The sequence below is a fragment of the Doryrhamphus excisus genome, linkage group LG22 (genome assembly GCF_037039965.1).
Source record: "Doryrhamphus excisus strain RoL-2023G ecotype Guam linkage group LG22, RoL_Dexc_Guam_v1.1, whole genome shotgun sequence".
In the NCBI taxonomy this organism is placed as follows: Eukaryota; Metazoa; Chordata; class Actinopteri; order Syngnathiformes; family Syngnathidae; genus Doryrhamphus; species Doryrhamphus excisus.
Window position 1 is genome coordinate 3,889,099 of NC_136378.1, and position 24,231 is coordinate 3,913,329.

Sequence of the window (24,231 nt, forward strand, 5' to 3'; positions counted from 1 at the left end):
CTAAAAAATTATAAAAACAGACTAATATAGAATTAAGCCTCTAAGCATAAACATAGGTGGGTAAAGTGTTTTCATTTCCTGTAAATTAAAAAGTAATTTTACAAGAATAACATTATAAATGGTCCTTGCTTCCTTTCACTTTCAGTAAGTGACCCTCGCTGGACCCTGCTCTAAATTGTGCATAGGTTAGGGCAACAATAATTTTTGGATAGAAATGTTTCTACTGCTTTCTAAAATAATTTACTTTGCCTTCACAACTACAAAAAAAAAACAATAAATTGGTTACTTAGATTGTCAGAGATTAGCAAAGTAAATAATGTGGCACTTGTGGGTCAAAGTTCTGCATTTTAATCTTCCATTAGGATCTTGCATTGCTCCAACATCCCATTAAGTTTTCATATAAAATGAACCTGATATTAATTTTACTGTTCAAAATGAATATCTGCATCTTTGGACTGTCTCTGCTGGAACACAAAGAGCTCCTGCTTGTACCAGTCGGGGGCCTCTGGCCCGTTCTTCTCAGTCAATGCATGGTCGTAACCATAGGCAACCGTCAGCTCCTCGTCCTTCTGCACAGGCCTTAATGTTCGAATGCACTTTATTGACCCAAAACGGGGGTGAATAAACCTGCAAAACCAAAACCTACTTGAAGTACTAAGAAAATGATCGGACTTTGTATAAGTTCTTTGGTACTCACGCGTCATATTTGCAATTGGGGGTGAAGGAGTGGTTCGCCTTGTGACCCAGAGAGGCACAGTATCGCTCTGTCTGGTCAAACGGCTGCGGTACGTCGATTACGGTATCCTCGTCCAGTGAGATCGTGTTCCCATTCAACGCCCAGTCTCTCTTGTCCACCTTAGGAAAAAAATGGGTTTGAGTCCAAGACAATACTGCAATATAATACGGGTGTTTGTACATACTGTATCGCTACATACTGTACCTCTGAGTGTGTGATTCTTACTCCGTTGTAAAAAGCCATCACAGTGTCTCTTTCAGCATCCGTCTTAGCAAACAGACCTTGTCCGGCACCTTCGATTATGGACTCTGCCACAAAAACCCTCAAAAAACACAGGAAGATCTTATATAGAAGAAGTGTGCGTCTAAGTCCTGGATAAAGCTGACCTACCTCTGGTTTTCATAAGGGTCTGGAAGCAAAGCATGGGTAGCGATACAAGTGGACGTGGACTTGTCATGTGTGTAAACTGCACCTTGAAGAAAGTATTTGAAAATAAAATGTAACTATAGGGGTGTTATTTTATATGTGAAGGGCTCTAATAATTTAAAAAATACAGTATTTAGAAAGTTGTAAACAAGTTTTCTGTGTTTTAATATACAATTTATAAATAAGGGATCCTACTTCACGGAAATTTACATATCATGGTCATGCTGGGACTGATTAACTGCAATAAAATGCAATACAGTTACTATGGTACCCATTATGTCATTGTATGGTCATATCACCTTGTACTTCGGTACGGGTCAAAAAACAAACAAACAAAAAAAAAGTCGCACAAGGACAAAAATGCATAATTAGGTAGAAAAAAACATATATAAGTCGCACTGGAGTATAAGTCGCATTTTTTGCGGGTAATTTATTTTCCAAACTACTTGACCAAAACAGACATTACGTCCTCTTGGAAGGCAAGTTCTCATATCACCTCGTACTTTGAAAAAAATATTTTTTAAAAATTAACTAAATAAATAAAAATTAATAAAATAAAATAAACAACGACAAAAACTTAAATTATATTAGGAAAGCAGGAAGTGAACAAATGTAGCAGTTACTGATTGTAAAAGTACCAGATGGAGGGGTAGGATTTAATAAGCTTTGCTTCTTCCTACTCCTTTTGGACATGTGGAACTGTGAACTAATTATGTGACAAAAAAAAAAAAAAAAAAAAAAAAAAAAAAATTAAACTATATTAGGAAAGCAGGAAGTGAACAAATGTAACAGTTACTGATTGTAAAAGTACCAGATGGAGGGGTAGGATTTAATAAGCTTTGCTTCTTCCTACTCCTTTTGGACATGTGGAACTGTGAACTGATTATGTGACAAAAAAAAATAAAAAAAATTAAACTATTAGGAAAGCAGGAAGTGAACAAATGTAACAGTTACTGATTGTAAAAGTACCAGATGTAGGGGTAGGATTTAATAAGCTTTGCTTCTTCCTACTCCTTTTGGACATGTGGAACTGTGAACTGATTATGTGACAAAAAAAAAATAAAAAAAATTAAACTATTAGGAAAGCAGGAAGTGAACAAATGTAACAGTTACTGATTGTAAAAGTACCAGATGTAGGGGTAGGATTTAATAAGTTTTGCTTCTTCCTACTCCTTTTGGACATGTGGAACTGTGAACTGATTATGTGACAAAAAAAAAATAAAAAAATTTAAACTATTAGGAAAGCAGGAAGTGAACAAATGTAACAGTTACTGATTGTAAAAGTACCAGATGGAGGGGTAGGATTTAATAAGCTTTGCTTCTTCCTACTCCTTTTGGACATGTGGAACTGTGAACTGATTATGTGACAAAAAAAATTACAAAAAATTTAACTATTAGGAAAGCAGGAAGTGAACAAATGTAACAGTTACTGATTGTAAAAGTACCAGATGGAAAGGTAGGATTTAATAAGCTTTGCTTCTTCCTACTCCTTTTGGACATGTGGAACTGTGAACTGATTATGTGATGCATTCAATTGTAATCTGATGCATGTTCAAATGAAATTAAACCATTACCATTACCCTAAAAGGGAGGATTACTGTATAGACTCTCACCAACATTATAATGCAATGTAAAGTAGTCAGTGTACAGCTTGCATAGCAGATGTTATAAATGTTTGCAGAAATGTACTGACTTTTGTGAGGCACATAAAAGTGTCTGTGTATCATGGCTACTTGCTTACTATTAGGCGTGACCTCAAAAGACGGCCTTCCTGTCTCGCCAACAGTCACGGTGGCCAGCAAAGCTTGGATGAGTTCTCCGTCCACAAAACTTCCATAAAGTGCGGTGCGTCCATCAGGGTAGATGTACGCTAATAAATCTCCTGTCATCTCCCCCTCTTCGTTCACCTTGCCGAATACACAACCTCCATCCTGGAAGCAACACAATATACAAAACATTCAATATTTGTGAAGTTCCATATAGGTAGTAAACATGGACGTAACTCACAGGATAGTACACCCAGCATTCCCCATAGCGAGTGTTGTCTTTGTACTGGCCCTTGAAGACCAGACGACCTTCTCCATCCACCTCCTGAGCCGGCCCGTTGAGTTCACCGTCCACATACGTGCCGTGCATGATTCCTCCATCTTCGTATGTATACACGCCCTGGCCCTGAAGAGCATCATCCACATAGAAGCCCTCCAAGGTACTGAGAAGAAGGTAGGTTGTGTTAAGATTTTGTCATTGCCGACTGTTTTATGTGGCTGTGAATGCATCAGAGGGAGCGCATGTGTGTGTTTTTTTCTGACTATATACTACGTATATATACCTTCCATCAAAGAAAAAGAATTTGCCCTTCCCGCTCTTCTCTCCGTGCGTGAAGTGTCCTTCAAAACGATCACTGGATGAGTAGATCACGGTGCATAGTCCATGAGGTTGGCCGTCATCATCCAGTGGACCTAAACACAAGTATTTGACTTCATTGATATTTGCAATAAATACACATTCAGACACAGCTTTAATACTGTAATTTATTTAGCAACCCAGCGCCACAGATACATTGCATACCTGTGGGAAACACTGTTATTACTGTGTAGTGGCGCCACCTCTAAACTTTGAGTCGTTTTCCGTTTTTTGTTGCTACTCTAAAGTACTTCCAGGTTAAATATATATTATGAAGATATTAAATCATATTAGTTAGGTTACACAACTTGTATTTGCTAAATTTGTTAGACGAATGTATCGCTTGCTTTTCGGCTAAAAAGCCTTCGAGCAGGGAAACAGCAGCGGGAGTTGTAAGAGAAGCTACGCCGGCCTCACTGCATGTCAGGCGGGGTTACTTCTGAAATCGAGTCCCCGGCGCCGTGCTGCCGCGGAGGCCGACTAGCTTAAAAAAAACACATAGTTCTGCTAAAAACCCACCTTTCACGACCTCCTCCACGTCTTCGTCCTCACTGTCCATCACAAAGGGGTGTGTCCGAAGATTACACTTTTCCGGCCACACGTGGAGGATCACCACGACATGACAATCATATGATTGACAGCTGCATAGCGATGTGCGAGTAGTGAACGAGCCGTTCAAAATTGGCTTTTTGAAAATGAATTGAAACTCACAGATACACGGTTTCTTTACTCATTCACTTACTCTGCCCTGCTAACGCCAGCTAAATTAACATAAATTAATATTACGTAACATGTCAGGGAGTGACGTGTTAACATGTTAGTTAATTTCATATGCTCTTTGACTGTAACTTGAGTGAATCTTACCCGAGTCTTACCCAAGTTTCTGCGCATGCGTTTTGTGACGCTTTTGTTTACAGTTTAAGAACCCGTGTAAAATAAAACATGTATTTGGTATATTTCAACCAAATATGGTTTGGCGCTGTGATGTGCCAGTTTCACATCTGACACAATATCATATTCACTAATCTTAATTTTTAGCATTCAAAGGAAAAAAAAGAGTCGTATGTTGCAGTAAATATGGTTGCTTTTTTTTCCCAGTGACGTTTACTGGGAACGTCCAGCAGAGGGCAGCATTTGTTTGCATGTTCATTAATGGGAGCTGTTGAATTTTCTGGACAGCCAGCAGAGGTCAGCAGAGATGTGGGTACCGAATCAGGTTTGTACCAGCGCCATTCCGTCATTATACTCGGTTATGACTATTTGTTGTCCTTCAATTCAGGGTCTGAATCCTTTGCAGTTTGGTTAGTTAGTTGGTTAGTTTGGTTAGCATGTAGGCCACACATATAGTGATATGTACTGATAGTGTTTTTTCTCATGTATTGTGATTTCACACTTTGTTTGTCTGTCCTTGAACGCAGCGTAGTTGTGTGCTGATAGAATCATTATGATTTATTAGTGTTAAGTAGCTACAGTATACATTTTATACATTAAATGTGTTTATACGTGTGTAAATAAACACATTTAAAGGAATCAAACCATATCATATAGTGGTCTGGCCTGCATGAGGTTTAGGTTTAAGTACCTGTGCTGCACACAGCGGATGGATTAAGGCACCTAGGGCCCCCAAGACTACATTGTCTGCGGCCCCCCCTTCCCTTACAGAGAAGCAATTCAAGCATAAAACAGCAACGGGCAGCCCTGCTTGGGCAGAGTATGCAATAACGGACTAAGCCCCGCCCCTAGCAAACACCAAGGCCTCAGGCTTTAGCTTTTTAAAGCCGGGTTTGCCTTTCCTAGGGAAAAGTATGGAATTCCCATGCTGTTATATTTTCACATGCGTTGAAAATGCCTTGCTTAGTAGTGCCGGAAGAGCCGTTTACTTAATTTTTTTGACTAATGAGATATTAATAAGGTCCACTACTGTGATCTAAACCACTAAAATATAATTTTTTTAAATTTTATTTTAATTTGATGACTGTCCGTGTATGTTAAGGCCAGCAAAAAGTGCCAGGAAATGTCGAGAATGAAAAATAAACATTGCACTCTCGGTGCTCGGGATTTAATAAAAGAGGAGGGTGGAGAGAAAGAGAGCAAATTAGAGGAAGCACCCCCCCCCACCTCGCAAACCCCCCCCCCCCAAATGGAATTTACGAAGTTTTGCAACTCCCTGCTCAGAAAAGGCTGAGTGACTCTCCGCTGATAAAACATCCGACATTGTCTTTTCCGAACTGCGTGTGTGTGTCCTTGGAAAGATGAATAGAAGGTCGCTGGAAGTTGACGTGGATGCGGATGGACAAGCAATCCATCAAAGTCTGTCAAGGTTCCCCACTAACAAAAAGGTGGAACTGGGGAAGAAAGTGACGTTGCTATCTGGGATTTCTGTCATCGCTGGGGTCATCATTGGAGCAGGGATCTTTATTTCCCCAAAAGGAATCCTTAAACATTCGGGCAGTGTTGGAATGTCTCTCATTGTGTGGATCGCTTGTGGTGTGCTTTCACTCTTTGGTGAGTTTTACTTTTCCTTTCTATTTTGTGTCAATCATGAACTCGTCATAGATTCATGTCATCCAATACTTCTCTACAAGAGAGGAGAAATATGATCTCAGGGAAGAAGTACATTTGAAACACTTCTATGCTAGGACTACGTTAAAAAGCCATAGCATTTCAGTATGTGGAATCAAACTATGGAATGGATTGAGTAAGGAAGTCAAACAATGCACAACGATGAGCCAATTCAAGAAACAATACAAGCAGTTGATGTTTGCTAAATACAAGGATGAAGAGTCTTGAACCAGTCATGATGTGCAATAATGTGATGTGATGTGCAAATTAAAATTAAAATTTGCTTAAATGAAAATTAAAATTAGCTTAAATTGCTCAAATGAAAATTGGCTTAAATGAAAATTAAAATTGGCTTAAATTGCTTAAATGAAAATTAAAATTTGCTTAAATGGCTTAAATGAAAATTAGCTTAAATGAAAATTAAAATTGGCTTAAATGGCTTAAATGAAAATTAGCTTAAATGAAAATTAAAATTGGCTTAAATGGCTTAAATGAAAATTAGCTTAAATGAAAATTAAAATTTGCTTAAATGAAAATTAAAATTTGCTTAAATTGCTTAAATGAAAATTAGCTTAAATGAAAATTAAAATTTGCTTAAATTGCTTAAATGAAAATTAAAATTTGCTTTAATTCCTTAAATGAAAATTAGCTTAAATGAAAATTAAAATTTGCTTAAATTGCTTAAATTAAAATTTGCTTAAATTGCTTAAATTAAAATTTGCTTAAATGAAAATGAAAATTAGCTTAAATTGCGTAAATTAAAATTAGTTTAAATTAAAATGAAAATTAGCTTAAATTGCTTAAATGAAAATTAAAATTAGCTTAAATTGCTTAAGTTAAAATGAAAATTAGCTCAAATTGCTTAAATGAAAATTAAAATAAAAATGATCTTAAATTGCTTAAATTAAAATTATCTTAAATTAAAATTAAAATGGCAGAAAGTGAACAAATGTAACAGTTACTGATTGTAAAAGTACCAGATGGAGGGGTAGGATTTAATAAGCTTTGCTTCTTCCTACTCCTTTTGGACATGTGGAACTGTGAACTGATTATGTGATGCATTCAATTGTAATCTGATGCATGTTCAAATGAAATAAAACCTTTACCATTACCATGTAAAAATCCTAATAGGAAGCAATCGGGGTTCATTTGGGGAAACACTATTGAATTCAAGGCCAGTTGTGTGGACAAGAAACAAATGTGATGCAGACATGCTATTGTACAGCTAATACACTATGATCTGATCTGTCTTCCAGGAGCCTTGTCCTATGCTGAGCTGGGAACGAGCATTCACAAATCTGGGGGGCATTACACGTATTTACTGGAGGCTTTTGGCCCACAAGTGGCTTTCATTAGTCTATGGGCGGATCTCACGGCAATCAGGTAATGTTAGTCTCAGTTTGACTACAATCTTACGTTGGAACTAAAAGCTCCATAAAATAAACAAACAAGAAAAACACTCAGTCTGTAACCAATTAGTATTAAAATTCCTTTGCTGAGGTTAAAATTTGGGCCTGGCACGGTTGAGGGGAGACTTACACAAGGTACCAAACCCTTGAACTGCTCAATGGCACATCAGTTGTTTTTTAGCATCTGAAAAAGCCACCCCGCTGTGAAGTTTTCATTTTAATTCACATGAAATTTGATAGACATGTCAATCACTGCAGGATGCAAAAACATTCGACCACATTTCCATTTGATTTGCATTTTGATTGGTCGGTTTGAATTCCACAAATGAGCCCAAATGGAAATACAAGAGAGATGCTAAAAAAAAGGGAAAAAGTCAACTCTACAAGGTCAGATGTTGACCATGAAGCGTGTGTATTCCTTTTAGCGTTTTTTCCTGCTATCAGACAATTAGCCTATGCTTATACAATTTTAAATGCATTCAAATTGTATCAATTAATAATAAGAACAATACATTTGATTACCGAACTGGTTTGAATAATCAATGAGGAAACCCAGAATGAAAGTACACAGAATATACAGTACATAGCGGACATTTTTTGTATTGTGGAAATACTACACGTCATCACAATGTCTTCTGAGACTCATGCATTGTATTGATAACACAAGACGTCGGCCATTTTGTATGTTAACTGGAAAATGTATGCAAACTGAGGCAAAAATTGTGCCAGCGAACCAATGAAGAAAACTCCGCATACAAAGCTTGCTTTTCTTGCTTTATGAAGCTTTATCTTGTAAAAATATGTGGTAACTGAAACATACATAAAAAATAGAATGAAGTTCCAATACAGGCTAAACACACATCAGCTAACAGCTAGCTAACACACGTACACCACTAGCAGTAGCATGAAGTTAGCTTAACTTAACAACTACAACTTTTGAAGTAGCAGATGCATCTATGTAAGTCCTTTATACAACAATATACTTACAAAGACGAGAATTTCCCAAGAAACAAGCGTTTAGAGTAACTTTCAGCGTGTTTATGAGTTTTTTTTTCCCTGTTTCGTTTCTGCCGTGAGGCTAGCCTGCTTTTCACCGAGAGAAAACGACAAAGCTTGTCTATATGCGAGAGCACTCACTCTCTAGCGGCCCAAAATGATACTTTCTAGAGAAGATGTCTCACTCTGTAAACTTTTTAACCTTAACGTTTTTAACAATATTTATTAGAACTTTTATCTATTACTTTCATTTTAATTAACTTATGAAACGTATGAATTATTAATGTCTTTGACCCAAAGACATGACACATGGTGTACGCTAACCGAGGTTAGACCGGCATTTATATATATATTTATGTATATGTATATTATTATGATAGGGTGTCGAATCGTTAAAAAATATAAATATAAAAAAATATATAAAAAATTATATATACATATATATATTTTAAATTAAATTTTTTTCTATTTTTTCAAATAATAAGGCATCGAATCAAATTGTTAAAAATTATAAAAATATATATTTATATTAAAAAATGTATTTTTAAATGAATTTTAAATTTTTTTACATTATTTTTTTAATTAAAAAAATATATTCATATATATAGAAAAATGTAATATTTTTTTATATTTATATTTTTTAACCATTCGATTCAACACCCTATTATTTGAAAAAAACCAAATATATATATATATTTAAATATCTTTTTAAAATGTATTTATTTATTTAATTTTATTTTTTAATAATGTATACATATATAAATATATATATAAATGTCGGTCTAACGTCAGTTAGCGTACAACATGTTTCATGTCTTTGGGTCAAAGACATTAATAATTCATACATTTCATAAGTTAGTTAAAATGAAAGTAATAAAAAAAAAAGAAATATATATATATATTTTTTTTAAAATATATATTTTTTATATTTATATTTTTTAACGATTCGATTCGACACCCTATTATTTGTCTTTGCCCACCAGGCCTGCAGGGATGGCGGTCATCTCTCTGGCATTCGGGCAGTACATCCTGGAGCCTTTCTTCATGCCCTGTGGTATTCCACCTATGGCTGTCAAACTCACCACAGCCGTCGGAATCAGTAAGTACTTCATTCAGTACTCCAACATCACACCAAAATGAGTCATGCGGTGACTTAATTGAACTCAACCTGTGGATTTTCGGGTTTATAAAACACTTTCTGGACTCTTCTCAGGGCGGCAGATAACATAACAGCTGAATCAATATGGAGTTATACCCATATTGATTACACTCAAACACCAGTACACTTATCAATTCAGTACATGGAAAGTAGATCACGACGTACGGGTATATTGGCCTGTTATGTTATGCAGTACCCGTAATGTGAATGTGAGTACTTTACGTGACTTTCTGTGTCTCTGCAGCTTCAGTAATGTACACCAATAGTATGAGTGTCACATGGACAGCCAGGATTCAAATCTTCCTTACCATTTGCAAGCTGCTGGCTCTCAGCGTCATCATTTTCCCTGGACTGTACCATTTCTTCACAGGTAGGAGAGCTTTATTTGGAGGCTGGAATGCAAGTACAAAACACTTTTGTATTGGTAGTACCAAAGGTATTTTTATAAACACAAAATAGTGTCCTTCATTCTAATTGTTAAAACTACCGTAAACCATCTCCTCCGAACTATGCATCTTAAAATGTGTGTGTGTGTGTGTGTGTGTGTGTGTGTGTGTGTGCAGGGGAGACCCAGAACTTTGAGAATGCCTTTGAACTACACAATATGAAGTTGTCTTCCTTGCCTCTGGCCTTCTACTCTGGGATGTACGCATACGCTGGATGGTACGTATTTTTCAGACTATAAATCACTCCGGATTATAAGTAGCACAAGGCCAAAAATACACAATAAAAAAAAAAAAGTCTGAATATTTTGGTGTATTTGCTATTTTTCACTTTTGTCAATAAGATCCATGGAAATATATTGTATGTATTGTAAATGTAAATAGGCCCCGCTCTGTGTTTTTGTGCCATGCCACAAGAGGCTGAAGCATGCAGGTATATTCTGAATTATTATTATTATTATTATTTTACTATATATCTTATACCTTGCTCTTCTGTTTTCCAGGTTCTATCTCAATTTTGTTACAGAGGAGATTGATAATCCTGAAAGGTGAGTTTCACAATTATTTTAAAGTTATATAAAAATATTTTTTTTTATTTATATAAAAAAAAATAAAAAAATAAAAATAAAAATAAAAATAAAAATAAAAATAAAAATAAAAATAAAAATAAAAATAAAAATAAAAATAAAAATAAAAATAAAAATAAAAATAAAAATAAAAATAAAAATAAAAATAAAAATAAAAATAAAATAATAAAAAATAAAAAATAAAAAATAAAAAATAAAAAATAAAAAATAAAAAATAAAAAATAAAAAATAAAAAATAAAAAATTAAAAATTAAAAATTAAAAATTAAAAATTAAAAATTAAAAATTAAAAATAAAAAATAAAAGACATCATGTCCTCATTATGACTTATTTCCAACCTATTTTCTAAACATTGCCACATTATTCTATTCACCTCGTACTTCGGTACATGACAAAAAATAAAAATAAAAATAAAAATAAAAATAAAAATAAAAATAAAAATAAAAATAAAAATAAAAATAAAAATAAAAATAAAAATAAAAATAAAAATAAAAATAAAAATAAAAATAAAAATAAAAATAAAAATAAAAATAAAAATAAAAATAAAAATAAAAATAAAAATAAAACAGACATTATGTCCTCTAGGAAGGCAAGTTCTCATATCACCTCATACTTCGGTACATGACAAAAAATAAATAAAAAATAATAAATAAATAAATAACTAAATAAACAAATAACTAAATAACTAAATAACTAAATAACTAAATAACTAAATAACTAAATAACTAAATAAATAAATAAATAAATAAATAAATAAATAAATAAATAAATAAATAAATAAATAAATAAATAAATAAATAAATAAATAACAGACATCATGTCCTCATTATAACTTATTTCCAACCTATTTTCTAAACATTGCCACATTATTCTTGTAAAATTAAAACAAACACAACTTTTTTCCCTTAATGATTTTTCACTCTTTAGGACCAATAAAAAGACATCCGTGACTTGCAAATATCCCCCAGGCCACACTTTGGATGCCCCCCGCTGTAGCGTAATGGCACCTTAAGACTTTATTATGCCCTAAGGATAGATTCTTTTCTATAGATTCGTACTTACATCCTCTCCACATACCAGACACTACGGTTCATTGGCCTCATCCTACATTTACAGCCTAAAACAGGATGTCAACAATCAACAACAACAAAGTTCTTAACAACTCCAGCATACCCCCGCGACCCTTGTGAGGATAAGCGGCATAGAAAATGGATGGATGGATGTTAGCCTTGGGTGACACACAAGCACCAGACTTGATTGCTAGAAAAACAAGCTTTTTACAGCTTTGAATGACCTCACAACAAGCACAACCCCACACCAAAACTCAACTCTGAACCCGCCCCCATGTCACTTCCTGTCCCCTAGCACGCACGTCTTATTTTCTCCTGTCTGCCATATTAGGTAATACGAGCGTAAAGGTTAATATAGGGGTGTTATGTACTGTCTAGAGGGCTCTAATAATGTTAAATGAAGTATTAAGAAGCTTGTAAAGAGGTTTTTTATACTATTCCATTTATACATTTTAAAAAGCTAGTTTTAGATGGGGGCTGCACGGCGGTCGAGTGGTTAGCGTGCAGATTTCACAGCTAGGAAACCCGACTTTCCCCGCCTCTCACCCCAAGACAGCTGGGATAGGCTCCAGCACCCCCCCCCCCGGGCGTGACCCTCGTGAGGATAAGCTGTAGAAAATAAATGAATGAATGAGTTCTCCTCCTATCTTGTGTGGAAGTGGTAACTTTTTGGCTTTTTATTTTGTCTTTCCCCACCCTCGGCCATCTCTGTGTGGAGTTTGCATGTTCTCCCCGTGCATGCGTGGGTTTTCTCCGGGTACTCCGGTTTCCCCCCACATTCCAAAAACATGCTAGGTTAATTAGCGACTCCAAATTATCCATAGGTATGAATGTGAGTGTGAATGGTTGTTTGTTTAAATGTGCCCTGTGAGCGGCTGGCCACCAGTCCAGGGTGTGAAGACACCTGGGATAGGCTCCAGCACCCCCGCCACCTTTGTGAGGATAATAATGAATGAGTTTCAGGTTTCAGAGCCTAATTCTGCTATTCCTTTTCAGGACGGTGCCCTTGGCTATCTGTATCTCCATGGCGATTGTGACGATCTTCTATGTGCTGGTTAACGTGGCGTACTACACCGTAATGTCAGCTGATGAACTCCTGGCCTCAGACGCAGTCGCTGTGGTAAACAATATACTACATACTACATACTACAATGTTAAAATCAAGGTTAAAATCATGCATAAAAAGGTTTTATGAGGGCCAGAGCTTGACTCTGGAACTGATTATTACAGAAAACAAGTTTTGACACGGCTTAATGTTGTTAGAAATGGAGGTGGAGCTGGTTATGTACTGTGTGCAATGACAATAAAAAATAAAAAATAAAAAATAAAAAATAAAAAATAAAAAATAAAAAATAAAAAATAAAAAATAAAAAATAAAAAATAAAAAATAAAAAATAAAAAATAAAAAATAAAAAATAAAAAATAAAAAATAAAAAATAAAACATAAAAAATAAAAAATAAAAAATAAAAAATAAAAAATAAAAAATAAAAAATAAAAAATAAAAAACAGACATTATGTCCTCTAGGAAGGCAAGTTCTCATATCACCTCGTACTTTGGTACATGACCAAAAAAAAATAAAAATAAAAAATAAAAAATAAAAAATAAAAAATAAAAAATAAAAAATAAAAAATAAAAAATAAAAAATAAAAAATAAAAAATAAAAAATAAAAAATAAAAAATAAAAAATAAAAAATAAAAAATAAAAAATAAAAAATAAAAAATAAAAAATAAAAAACAGACATTATATCCTCTAGGAAGACAAGTTCTCATATCACCTTTGATTCCTTGTTAAAAATAACATATTGCTCCCACAAAGTGCCTCTTTGCTTAACATTATTTCCTTGTTCACAGACATTTGCAAATAAATTGATGGGGGATTTCTCGTTAGCAGTGCCGGTATTTGTGGCCATGTCGTGCTACGGATCCATGAACGGTTGCCTCTTGGCTCTGTCAAGGTAAACTTTCATTTCCATTCTTTTCATTACTTGTATGTAGAACGTTCATAAAGTCATATCAAATGTAATGTTTTATGTCAAGAACTCAGCCAAGATCCTTATGGACTCCTATAGAGCAGCTACACACAATAACTAGCACAGAAAGCTTTATAGAGCTTCCAGAATCTGCACCTATTCCAGCTGTATTTCCAAAACAGCCTATTTTAATGTATTCCACCCATGGCCTGTATCTGAACCTTTTGGAATTTCTCATATTTCTGCATAAAATCACCATCAAATGTGATTTGATCTTTATCAAAATCACACAGATGAAAAAAAATAGGTTTCAATTGCTCTTAGGCAGAGGGTTCAGTTACTTATTCCTCCCCCTTCTGTCATCGTTTGCATGATATCCTCATTAAAATATGAAAACCTATAAATGTTTGGGCGGTTTCAGTTAAAGCAGACACTGTTTTTTCATTTGTGTGATTTTTGACAAAGATCAGATCACATTTGATGGGTGATTTCATGCAGAAATGTGAGAAATTCCAAAAGGTTCAGATACTTTTTCATACCACTGTATGTGTTTTAACTCCAATTGCTGTCAAAGAACGTCAAAGACGTGAAAGTTGATGGTAGTCGTAAGACAAAAATAACTTGTACTTATTTGTATTTGTGTTTTGCAGAACGTTTTTGGTTGCGTCACGTGAAGGGCAACTACCTCACGTTTACTCCATGATACACCTCCGCAGAAACACTCCAATAGCTGCCGTCCTCATACTGGTCAGTGTACTACGAAACAGAATCTGTTTTTGCGTGCTTGGAACTGAGCAAAGGCCAGCACATCTGAAATAACACTTCAGAGGCCTCATAACAAACCCAAAAAATGTGTGCAGTATCCCCTGACCATCATCCAGCTGTTTGTGGGCGACATCTACAGTCTGTTAAACTTCATGAGCTTCCTGCGGTGGTTAAAGATTGGTGTGGTCGTGCTCGGTTTAGTCTACCTTCGATACACCCAACCCGACCTCCCACGCCCCTTTAAGGTCAGTATCGACTCACTTTCAGCATTATAGCCAAGCAAGTTAATGCTTTTTGTCTTTTTAGCAGCTTTTGGCATCCCTATGTTGGGACACAATGCATCTTGTCATGATTGGGGGTGAATTTAGAGACAGATGGACTCAAAGAATTCCAAGAACTGCAGGACAATACTTTTTAAAGCAGCTGTCTGAGATTTGATTATCCGCAGTCTGTCGCCATCTTCTGGTGAAAAGTGTAACTACCTTCACAAGTGGAGGCTGAGGAAGAGAATCATTCCTAACACAGATATATACAAAATACGCTATTTGGATTATAGTTATTGAATAAAAAGTTATATGTAGTATTCTGGCCACTAGACGTCAGAAATAGTGGTGGGCAAAACAGTTCATTGAATTCCGGTTCATTCAGTAAAAAGATCCGTTCATTTTGTTCATTTCGGTCAATTGGTCGTTTAGCCTGTGAGCTCCCCGAGTGGTGTGTCTGTCATGAACGAACGGGACAAAAGAACTATGAATTATGATCTCTCGGGTTCGGTCTTTCAGTTAGCTAACCCCACCCACCCACAAGAGCGAGGCGATGATAGCATAAGACAGGCAAGCACGCTGATAGTCCCGCCCCCTGCAATAGGAACAGTGAAATGACTCTCCAGCCAATGAAAAAAAAGCATTTGTAACTGAACGGGTATTTTAGGGGCATTCCGTTCACAAAAAAGAACTAGTTATTTTTACCTGTTCGTTCATGACTGACACACCACTAGTCTGAAATATTACATGATATTAGATTAGATTTTACATTTAGAATAAATAAATCGGAGAGGCTAACTCGTTAGCTTGGTAGCTTGCTATGCTTGTGTCCCTGCAGTGATCTTATTGCCTGGTGAGCAATGTGTTGTAAACAAAGAACAATATGAGGTTAATGGTGATTGTAGGGGTGTTATTTACTGTCTATAAGACTCTAATAATGTTAAAACGGCATTTAGACAGTTCTAAAAAATATTCAATTTACGTTTGCGGGAAATACACGTAACACGTTTCTGTGGATCGTGGAACGTTCTTCTCTTATAACTGACGATGTAAGTGATCTATTTTATGAATAATATTTTATATGTTTTTAAAAGTTACCACTTCCACACAAAATAGGAGGAAAACTCATTATCCTCACAAGGGTCGCGGGGGTGCTGGAGCCTATCCCAGCTGCCTTCGGGCGAGAGGCGGAGTACACCCTGGACCGGTGGCCAGCCAGCCAATCACAGGGCACATATAGACAAACAACCATTCACACTCACATTCATACCTATGGACAATTTGGAGTTGCTAATTAACCTAGCATGTTTTTGGAATGTGGGAGGAAACCCACGCATGCACGGGGAGAACATGCAAACTCCACACAGAGATGGCCGAGGGTGGGGAAACACAAAATAAGAAGCCAAAAAGTTACCACTTCCACACAAAATAGGAGGAGAACTAATTCATTCATTCATTTTCTATTGCGGATCTTCACGAGGGTTGCGGGGGGTGCTGGAGCCTATCCCAGCTGCCTTCAGACGAGAGGCGGGGTACACCCTGGACTGGTGGCCAGCCAATCACAGGGCACATATAGACAAACAACCATTCACACTCACATTCATACCTATGGACAATTTGGAGTCGCTAATATAACCTAGCATGTTTTTGGAATGTGGGAGGAAACCCACGCATGCACGGGGAAAACATGCAAACTCCACACAGAGATGGCCGAGGGTGGGGAAAGACAAAATAAGAAGCCAAAAATTTACCACTTCCACACAAAATAGGAGGAGAACTCATTCATTCATTCATTTTCTACTGCTTATCTTCACGAGGATCGCGGGGGTGCTGGAGTCTATCCCAACTGTCTTCGGGCGAGAGGCAGGGTACACCCTGGACTGGTGGCCAGCCAATCACAGGGCACATATAGACAAACAACCATTCACACTCACATTCATACCTATGGACAATTTGGAGTCGCTAATTAACCTAGCATGTTTTTGGAATGTGGGAGGAAACCCACACATGCACGGGGAGAACATGCAAACTCCACACAGAGATGGCCGAGGGTGGGGAAAGACAAAATAAGAAGCCAAAAAGTTACCACTTCCACACAAAATAGGAGGAGAACTCATTCATTCATTCATTTTCTACCGCTTATCCTCACAAGGGTTGCGGGGGGTGCTGGAGCCTATCCCAGCTGTCTTCGGGCGAGAGGCGGGGTACACCCTGGACTGGTTCCCAGTCCCAAGAGAATTTTCCAGAAATGCCAACAAGTGGGATATCTCAAACCAATTGTGAGCAATCGAACATGCTTTATTTACCCTTGAATTGTCCCCCAGGTACCGATCTTCATCCCGGTGGTGTTTGGCCTTACTTGTTTCTTCATGGTCTTCCTCTCTCTGTACTCGGAACCAGTCACCACTGGAACTGGATTTGCCATTTCTCTAACCGGGATCCCAGCCTACTACATCTTTGTTCGCTTCAACTGTCGGCCCAAGTGGTTGCAGAGAGCTTTAGGTGAGTCTGAAGCAGTGATTGGTTGAACATTAAACATCTGCAAAGGTTGAATGGAGGCAATGAGAAGACGTTTCACTTTAACTTCTTCTAAAGTCCAGTTGCCTCCACTCCTTCCCTGCAGATAACAAGCGAATATTAATACAGTATATGAATATGGTACATAATAACCACAGTTTATCTCTGTTACAAAGACATGAACATGGTAGGTTTCTTTTATCAGAATGAGATGGAATACAGTGGAACACCCCATTTTTTTTATAATTTACCTCCATTATTTTGCAACAAAATATTTTTTTATAATTTACAATTATAGTTTTACATGCGCAAAACAAATGGAAATGCATATACAGTCATAGTCTTGTTTTTTAAAACACTAATAATAAATGATGACTGTTTTATATGTAGTCGTATGTAGTATTCCGGCCACTAGGTGTCAGTAATGGGCCATACAAGACATGACATTAGATCAGGGGTCTCAGACTCAATTTACTTGGGGGCCACTGGAGCTCGGGTCTGGGTGAGACTGGGTCGCATCAGGTTTTCAAAAAAAAAAAAACCCAAAAAACGCATTTATTAAAAAGAAAAAAATTTAAAAAACTTCGCTTTGGTTCAAATTTTCTACAATAAAAGCTCTGATAAAACATTCCACTGTTCTCAAATATCTTACTTTTTATTTTTCTCCACAAAATAAGATGAAAAATAAATAAAATCAAGAATAAAGAAAATAAATCAGTAATAAATAAATATAATAATAATAATAATAATAAAAACTCAAGAAACCACATATAGTTGGTGGGTAGACAAATTATATTTTTCAGATTAAAATGAACAAAGCATTATTAGAGCCCTGTAGACATGACAAAACACGACTATAGTCACATTTATACTCTTTTTATTTACAACATATTGCGCAACTGCAGGGTCTTGAGACACATGCTAACTCGCAAACTAGAGAGCTAGCCACCCAAAACGGTAGCCTTCAACTTATTTCCTTTAAACTTAAATAGCCAAAAACTTACCACTTCCACACGGATAGGGAGGATAACTATTAACAGTTATTTAACCTTTACATGAACATTAATCAAACGTAATAATTTTTTCTGGGTACATGATACCATACAGCATCCGTATCAAACTTGCGCGGGTCGCACTGACATTAAACTTTCACATCAAGGCGGGGGCCTCAAACTAGTGTATTGCGGGCCACATTTGGCCCGCGGGCCGCATGTTTGAGACCCCTGCATTTGCATTAGATGATGGTCACATTGCATGGAATCAGCCATAGCATTGCCGACATGATCGAGTGAAAATAGGTTATTCTCCCATTCTGTGTGGAAGTGGTACAGTTTATATAATAATAATATAATATTCCACTATTATTCTTATTTGGTGTTCTTTGGTGGATTCATTGATTAAATTGGTACGAATAGAAAAAAAAAAAAGAAATACAGTATCACTTTTAATATTTGTAATATTTTTTTTATATCATTTATAGATTGGATCAACAGAACCATACAGATTCTCCTGGAGGTGGTTCCTGCCGACCAATGACTCTTGACTCGGATACTACGAGGAATGTATATTAGGGGCGGATTGATATGGATTTTTTGGCCGATGGGATATTAGGGAATAAAAAATTCCAACAAACGATATATCGGCTAATTAAAATTTTACATTTTTCAATTATTAAAAAAGGAAATAGCTGCTTTTGATGGTTGGAACACATGTTACACAGATATAAAAAGAGAAAAAAAAATTGATTTTTATCAGAAATTGTATGGAACAAGCAGCATATGAATAATTTGGACATTTAATAAATCATTAAATAATTCAAAGTCTACATGAATTAATACATTTACTTTCATATGCCCCCTCACTAGGTACAAATATCTATTTTATTATGACTATAATCAGCCAAAACGACCATTAAATTAATCTCATTAATAGGCGGGCCAATTAATTGGTGGGTCTTTTTAAAAATAAATAAATAAAAAAAACGCATATAAAATAAAACAATCCCTCATTTATTGTTGTTAATTGGTTCCAGACCTGACTGTGATAAATTGAATAGAGCATAGAAAACCAGTTTACAGGCTTCTAAATATGGTTTTCAACATTCATAGAGCTCTTTTGATATAAAATAATAAAACTATAGCCACGTTTACTCTCCTATTACCCAATATCATAAACATAATAAGAGAAAATGAGCCATTGGAACGCCGTTGGAACAGCAGGCTGTGTTAGGGATTATTAGGAATTATTGTGAGGTAATTCAAACCTGCAATAAACGCTTGTTGTTCTGGTGCTTGTGAACATGGAATGTTCAGTGAGGCCAGCCAATCACAGGGCACATATAGACATGTTTTTGGAATGTGGGAGGAAAACCCACGCATGCATGGGGAGAACATGCAAACTCCACACAGAGATGGCCGAGGGGTGGGGAAAGACAAAATAAGAAGCCAAAAAGTTACCACTTCCACACAAAATATGAGGAGAACTCATTCATTCATTCATTTTCTATTGCTTATCTTCACAAGGGTTGCGGGGGGTGCTGGAGCCTATCCCAACTGTCTTCGGGCGAGAGGCGGGGTACACCCTGGACTGGTGGCCAGCCAATCACAGGGCACATATAGACAAACAACCATTCACACTCACATTCATACCTATGGACAATTTGGAGTCGCTAATTAACCTAGCATGTTTTTGGAATGTGGGAGGAAACCCACGCATGCACGGGGAGAACATGCAAACTCCACACAGAGATGGCCGAGGGTGGGGAAAGACAAAATAAGAAGCCAAAAATGTACCACTTCCACACAAAATAGGAGGAGAACTCATTCATTCATTTTCTATTGCTTATCTTCACGAGGGTCGCGGGTGGTGCTGGAGCCTATCCCAGCTGTCTTCGGGCGAGAGGCGGGGTACACCCTGGACTGGTGGCCAGCCAATCACAGGGCACATATAGACAAACAACCATTCACACTCACATTCATACCTATGGACAATTTGGAGTCGCTAATTAACCTAGCATGTTTTTGGAATGTGGGAGGAAACCCACGCATGCACGGGGAGAACATGCAAACTCCACACAGAGATGGCCGAGGGGTGGGGAAAGACAAAATAAGAAGCCAAAAAGTTACCACTTCCACACAAAATATGAGGAGAACTCATTCATTCATTCATTTTCTATTGCTTATCTTCACGAGGGTTGCGGGGGGTGCTGGAGCCTATCCCAGCTGTCTTCGGGCGAGAGGCGGGGTACACCCTGGACTGGTGGCCAGCCAATCACAGGGCACATATAGACAAACAACCATTCACACTCACATTCATACCTATGGACAATTTGGAGTCGCTAATTAACCTAGCATGTTTTTGGAATGTGAAAACCCATGCATGCAGGGGATACCCAAGGGTGGAATCAAACTCGGGTCTCCGAGCTGTGAGGCCTGCACGCTAACCACTCCACCACCATGCAGACCTGTTTGTTCTTGTGTTTGTTTATTAAAAACCTTTAAAATCAAATGAAAGGGCGGAGAAACTGAATCGGTACACTTTGTATTCATACTTTATTACTCTATTTGGTTGTACTATGTACTACATGCTATTGCCACTATTGTCTTGTATACTGCAACACTAAGGGATCAATAAAGTTCCATTTAATCAAATCTGGACTTTTTAAAGCGAGATAAACGAGACCTCGTCCCAGCTTCACATATACTGTCAAAAATATTTGAGTGATCTAAGACTCCTCATCTTCTGTGTGCTGAAATCCCAGCAGCAGCTTTGGAAAGCTGAGCTCTCATAAAAGCCCAACTTTTTGATCTTGCATGTAAACACAATCTCATATTCTCATTAGAGTTGGTGTTAACGAGCGCGTCTGAGCAGCCTGAGCATGCAAAGTGGGAGTCTCAAAACAACACCATGACCGACTCAAACAGATGTTGTGACTTCCCTGACACTTGAGGAAACACTTGGAAATCAAACACGTGCTTCTTGTGACGCAGTCCTGGCGTACTTGTGGGTAATGATGATTGACAGGCGGGGCTGTTATGGATTACAGTTTGAGATAATCACAACATTCATTCATTCACATTCATACCTATGGACAATTTGCAGACAAAATAAAAAGCCAAAAAGTTACCACTTCCACACAAGATAGGAGGAGAACTCATTCATTCATTCATTTTCTACCGCTTATCCTCACGAGGGTCGTGGGGGTGCTGGAGCCTATCCCAGCTGTCTTACACCCTGGACTGGTCGGCATATAGACAAACAACCATTCACACTCACATTCATACCTATGGACAATTTGGAGTCGCTAATTAACCTAGCATGTTTTTGGAATGTGGGAGTACCCGGAGAAAACCCGGGGAGAACATGCAAACTCCACACAGAGATGGCCGAGGGTGGGATTGAACTCAGGTCTCCTACCGGTGAGGTCGGCGCGCTAACCACTTGACCGCCGTGCAGCCATAATCACTAAATGGATATCGGTATTGGTGTGTTGGGATTGGATCGGTAAAGCTGGAGCTGTGCACGAGTCTCCTCCATAGGGAGTCCAAAGTGTAGCCCTGGGGCTATTCTAGAAACATAATATAACAAAAAAACAGGCTGCAAGTTGGTTGAGTGGTTAGCGCAGGCCTCACAGCGAGGAGACCCGAGTTCGATTCCACCCTCTGTGTGGAGTTTGCATGTTCTCCCCGTGCATGCGTGGGTTTTCTCCGGGTACTCCGGTTTCCTCCCACATTCCAAAAACATGCTAGGTTAATTAGCGACTCCAAATTGTCCATAGGTATGAATGTGAGTGTGAATGGTTGTTTGTCTATATGTGCCCTGTGATTGGCTGGCCACCAGTCCAGGGTGTATCCCGCCTCTCGCCTGAAGACAGCTGGGATAGGCTCCAGCAGCCCCGCGACCCTTGTGAGGATAAGTGGTAGAAAATGAATGAATTAATTAGTTTTCCTCCTATTTTGTGTGGAAGTGGTAACTTTTTGGCTTCTTATTTTGTCTTTCCCTACCCGACAGACAGCTGGGATAGGCTCCAGCACCCCCTGCGACCCTTGTGAGGATAAGCGGTAGAAAATGAATGAATGAATGAATGAATGAGTTTTCCTCCTATTTTGTGTGGAAGTGGTAACTTTTTGGCTTCTTATTTTGTCTTTCCCCACCTGACAGACAGCTGGGATAGGCTCCAGCACCCTTGTGACTCTCGTGAGGATAAGCGGTAGAAAATGAATGAATTAATGAGTTTTCCTCCTATTTTGTGCGGAAGTGGTAACTTTTTGGCTTCTTATTTTCTCTTTCCCTACCCGACAGACAGCTGGGGATAGGCTCCAGCACCCCCTGCGACCCTCGCGAGGATAAGCGGTAGAAAATGAATTAATGAATGAGTTTTCCTCCTATTTTGTGTGGAAGTGGTAACTATTTGGCTTTTTATTTTGTCTTTCCCCACCTGACAGACAGCTGGGATAGGCTCCAGCACCCTCGTGACTCTCGTGAGGATAAGCGGTAGAAAATGAATGAATTCATGAGTTTTCCTCCTATTTTGTGTGGAAGTGGTAACTTTTTGGCTTCTTATTTTGTCTTTCCCTACCCGACAGACAGCCGGGGATAGGCTCCAGCACCCCCTGCGACCCTCGTGAGGATAAGCGGTAGAAAATGAATGAATGAATGAGTTTTCCTCCTATTTTGTGTGGAAGTGGTAACTTTTTGGCTTCTTATTTTGTCTTTCCCTACCCGACAGACAGCTGGGATAGGCTCCAGCACCCCCTGCGACCCTTGTGAGGATAAGCGGTAGAAAATGAATGAATGAATGAATGAGTTTTCCTCCTATTTTGTGTGGAAGTGGTAACTTTTTGGCTTCTTATTTTGTCTTTCCCTACCCGACACACAGCTGGGATAGGCTCCAGCACCCCTGTGACGCTTGTGAGGCTAAGTAGTAGAAAAGGAATGAATGAATGAACAAAAAAAAACCAACAACAATAAACAATCTATAGTAATTTGACAGGAATAAAGTCAAAATATAGTATTTGTAATTGAATATTGAAAATAAAACATTTGGAACGGAGTAAAGACACTAACCAAGGTTCTACTATAGTCGGATTCAGATTGTGTGCTGATTTTCTCTCCATTATAAATTGTATTTTTCAGGAAAAAAACTGTATATTTGCCATCATAGGAGTATTTGAAGTTATCTTTACCTCAAGTCGATGGAAAGTACCAGGATAAGGCCCGAGTACTGCTCCCAGGCATGAGGAACCCTAGAAAGTCTTCTTTGAGTGTGCCTGGGAGAAATGCACAGTGTAATCTACTTTTCCTCACTCTCCCTCCCCCGAAGCATAACAAAAAGCCTGGGGAGAGTGTTTGTGATGCTAATTCTGTAGCAATAAATATTCAACACAAAATTCAAATGCCCGAGGAGAGAGGAAAAAATATGACGAGGGGTGGTGATGGAAAAAGAAGCTTTAGGAGACTGCCAGGAGGAAGTATAGCCTAATCCGTTAACATGGTCCAATGTTCCGGGGAAAACAGGAAGTAAGAGCCCATTACAGACAAAATGGAAGAAACATCTGAAGAGCTTGAAGAGCAGAACATCTCAGGTGGTGAGGAATTAACAGTGACCTTGTCTAGACTAGCAGTTAGCTTCTTGTAGCGTGACGGAACGCTTTCTATAATCACGCCGATGACATGCAAGAAGTAAACAAACACGTAGGGCGACTACTACGACTAAGGGGAATAATAAACATCAAGTATGTTAAATATAAACAGCGACTTTTTACTGAAAAAGTGAGGCAAGGCATGCTGGGAAGCCAGACAAACTTCCAGATTTTTTGTAAAAAATAAAAATAAAAATAAAAATAAAAATAAAAATAAAAATAAAAATAAAAATAAAAATAAAAATAAAAATAAAAATAAAAATAAAAATAAAAATAAAAATAA

At 37.4% G+C, this 24,231-nt stretch overlaps 2 protein-coding genes across 3 annotated transcripts; one reads left to right on the forward strand and one right to left on the reverse strand.

The window, feature by feature from the left end:
* Positions 1 to 300: 300 nt before the first annotated feature.
* Positions 301 to 4,379, reverse strand: setd7 (SET domain containing 7, histone lysine methyltransferase). Its single transcript, XM_058063431.2, has 8 exons — positions 4,085 to 4,379; positions 3,492 to 3,621; positions 3,170 to 3,371; positions 2,904 to 3,093; positions 1,127 to 1,208; positions 941 to 1,058; positions 698 to 855; positions 301 to 627 (listed from the first exon to the last, which is right to left on the reverse strand). The coding sequence occupies exons 1-8, from the start codon at positions 4,122 to 4,124 to the stop codon at positions 423 to 425; spliced, it is 1,125 nt and encodes a 374-aa protein (XP_057919414.2). The 5' UTR covers positions 4,125 to 4,379; the 3' UTR covers positions 301 to 422.
* A 1,377-nt stretch (positions 4,380 to 5,756) lies between these two features.
* On the forward strand, positions 5,757 to 20,920 carry slc7a11 (solute carrier family 7 member 11). 2 transcript variants are annotated; one of them, XR_009120888.2, is made up of 12 exons: positions 5,757 to 6,070; positions 7,384 to 7,510; positions 9,516 to 9,631; positions 9,936 to 10,061; positions 10,255 to 10,354; positions 10,638 to 10,682; positions 12,787 to 12,910; positions 13,644 to 13,747; positions 14,413 to 14,509; positions 14,623 to 14,772; positions 17,191 to 17,292; positions 18,788 to 20,920. XR_009120888.2 is itself a non-coding variant. In XM_058063554.2 (12 exons), the coding sequence occupies exons 1-12, from the start codon at positions 5,818 to 5,820 to the stop codon at positions 18,841 to 18,843; spliced, it is 1,476 nt and encodes a 491-aa protein (XP_057919537.2). In that variant the 5' UTR covers positions 5,758 to 5,817; the 3' UTR covers positions 18,844 to 20,920. The 2 variants fall into 2 exon arrangements, 1 of the variants encoding a protein (XP_057919537.2); XM_058063554.2 differs by having other exon boundaries at positions 5,758 to 6,070; positions 17,115 to 17,292.
* The last annotated feature ends 3,311 nt before the right edge of the window (positions 20,921 to 24,231 follow it).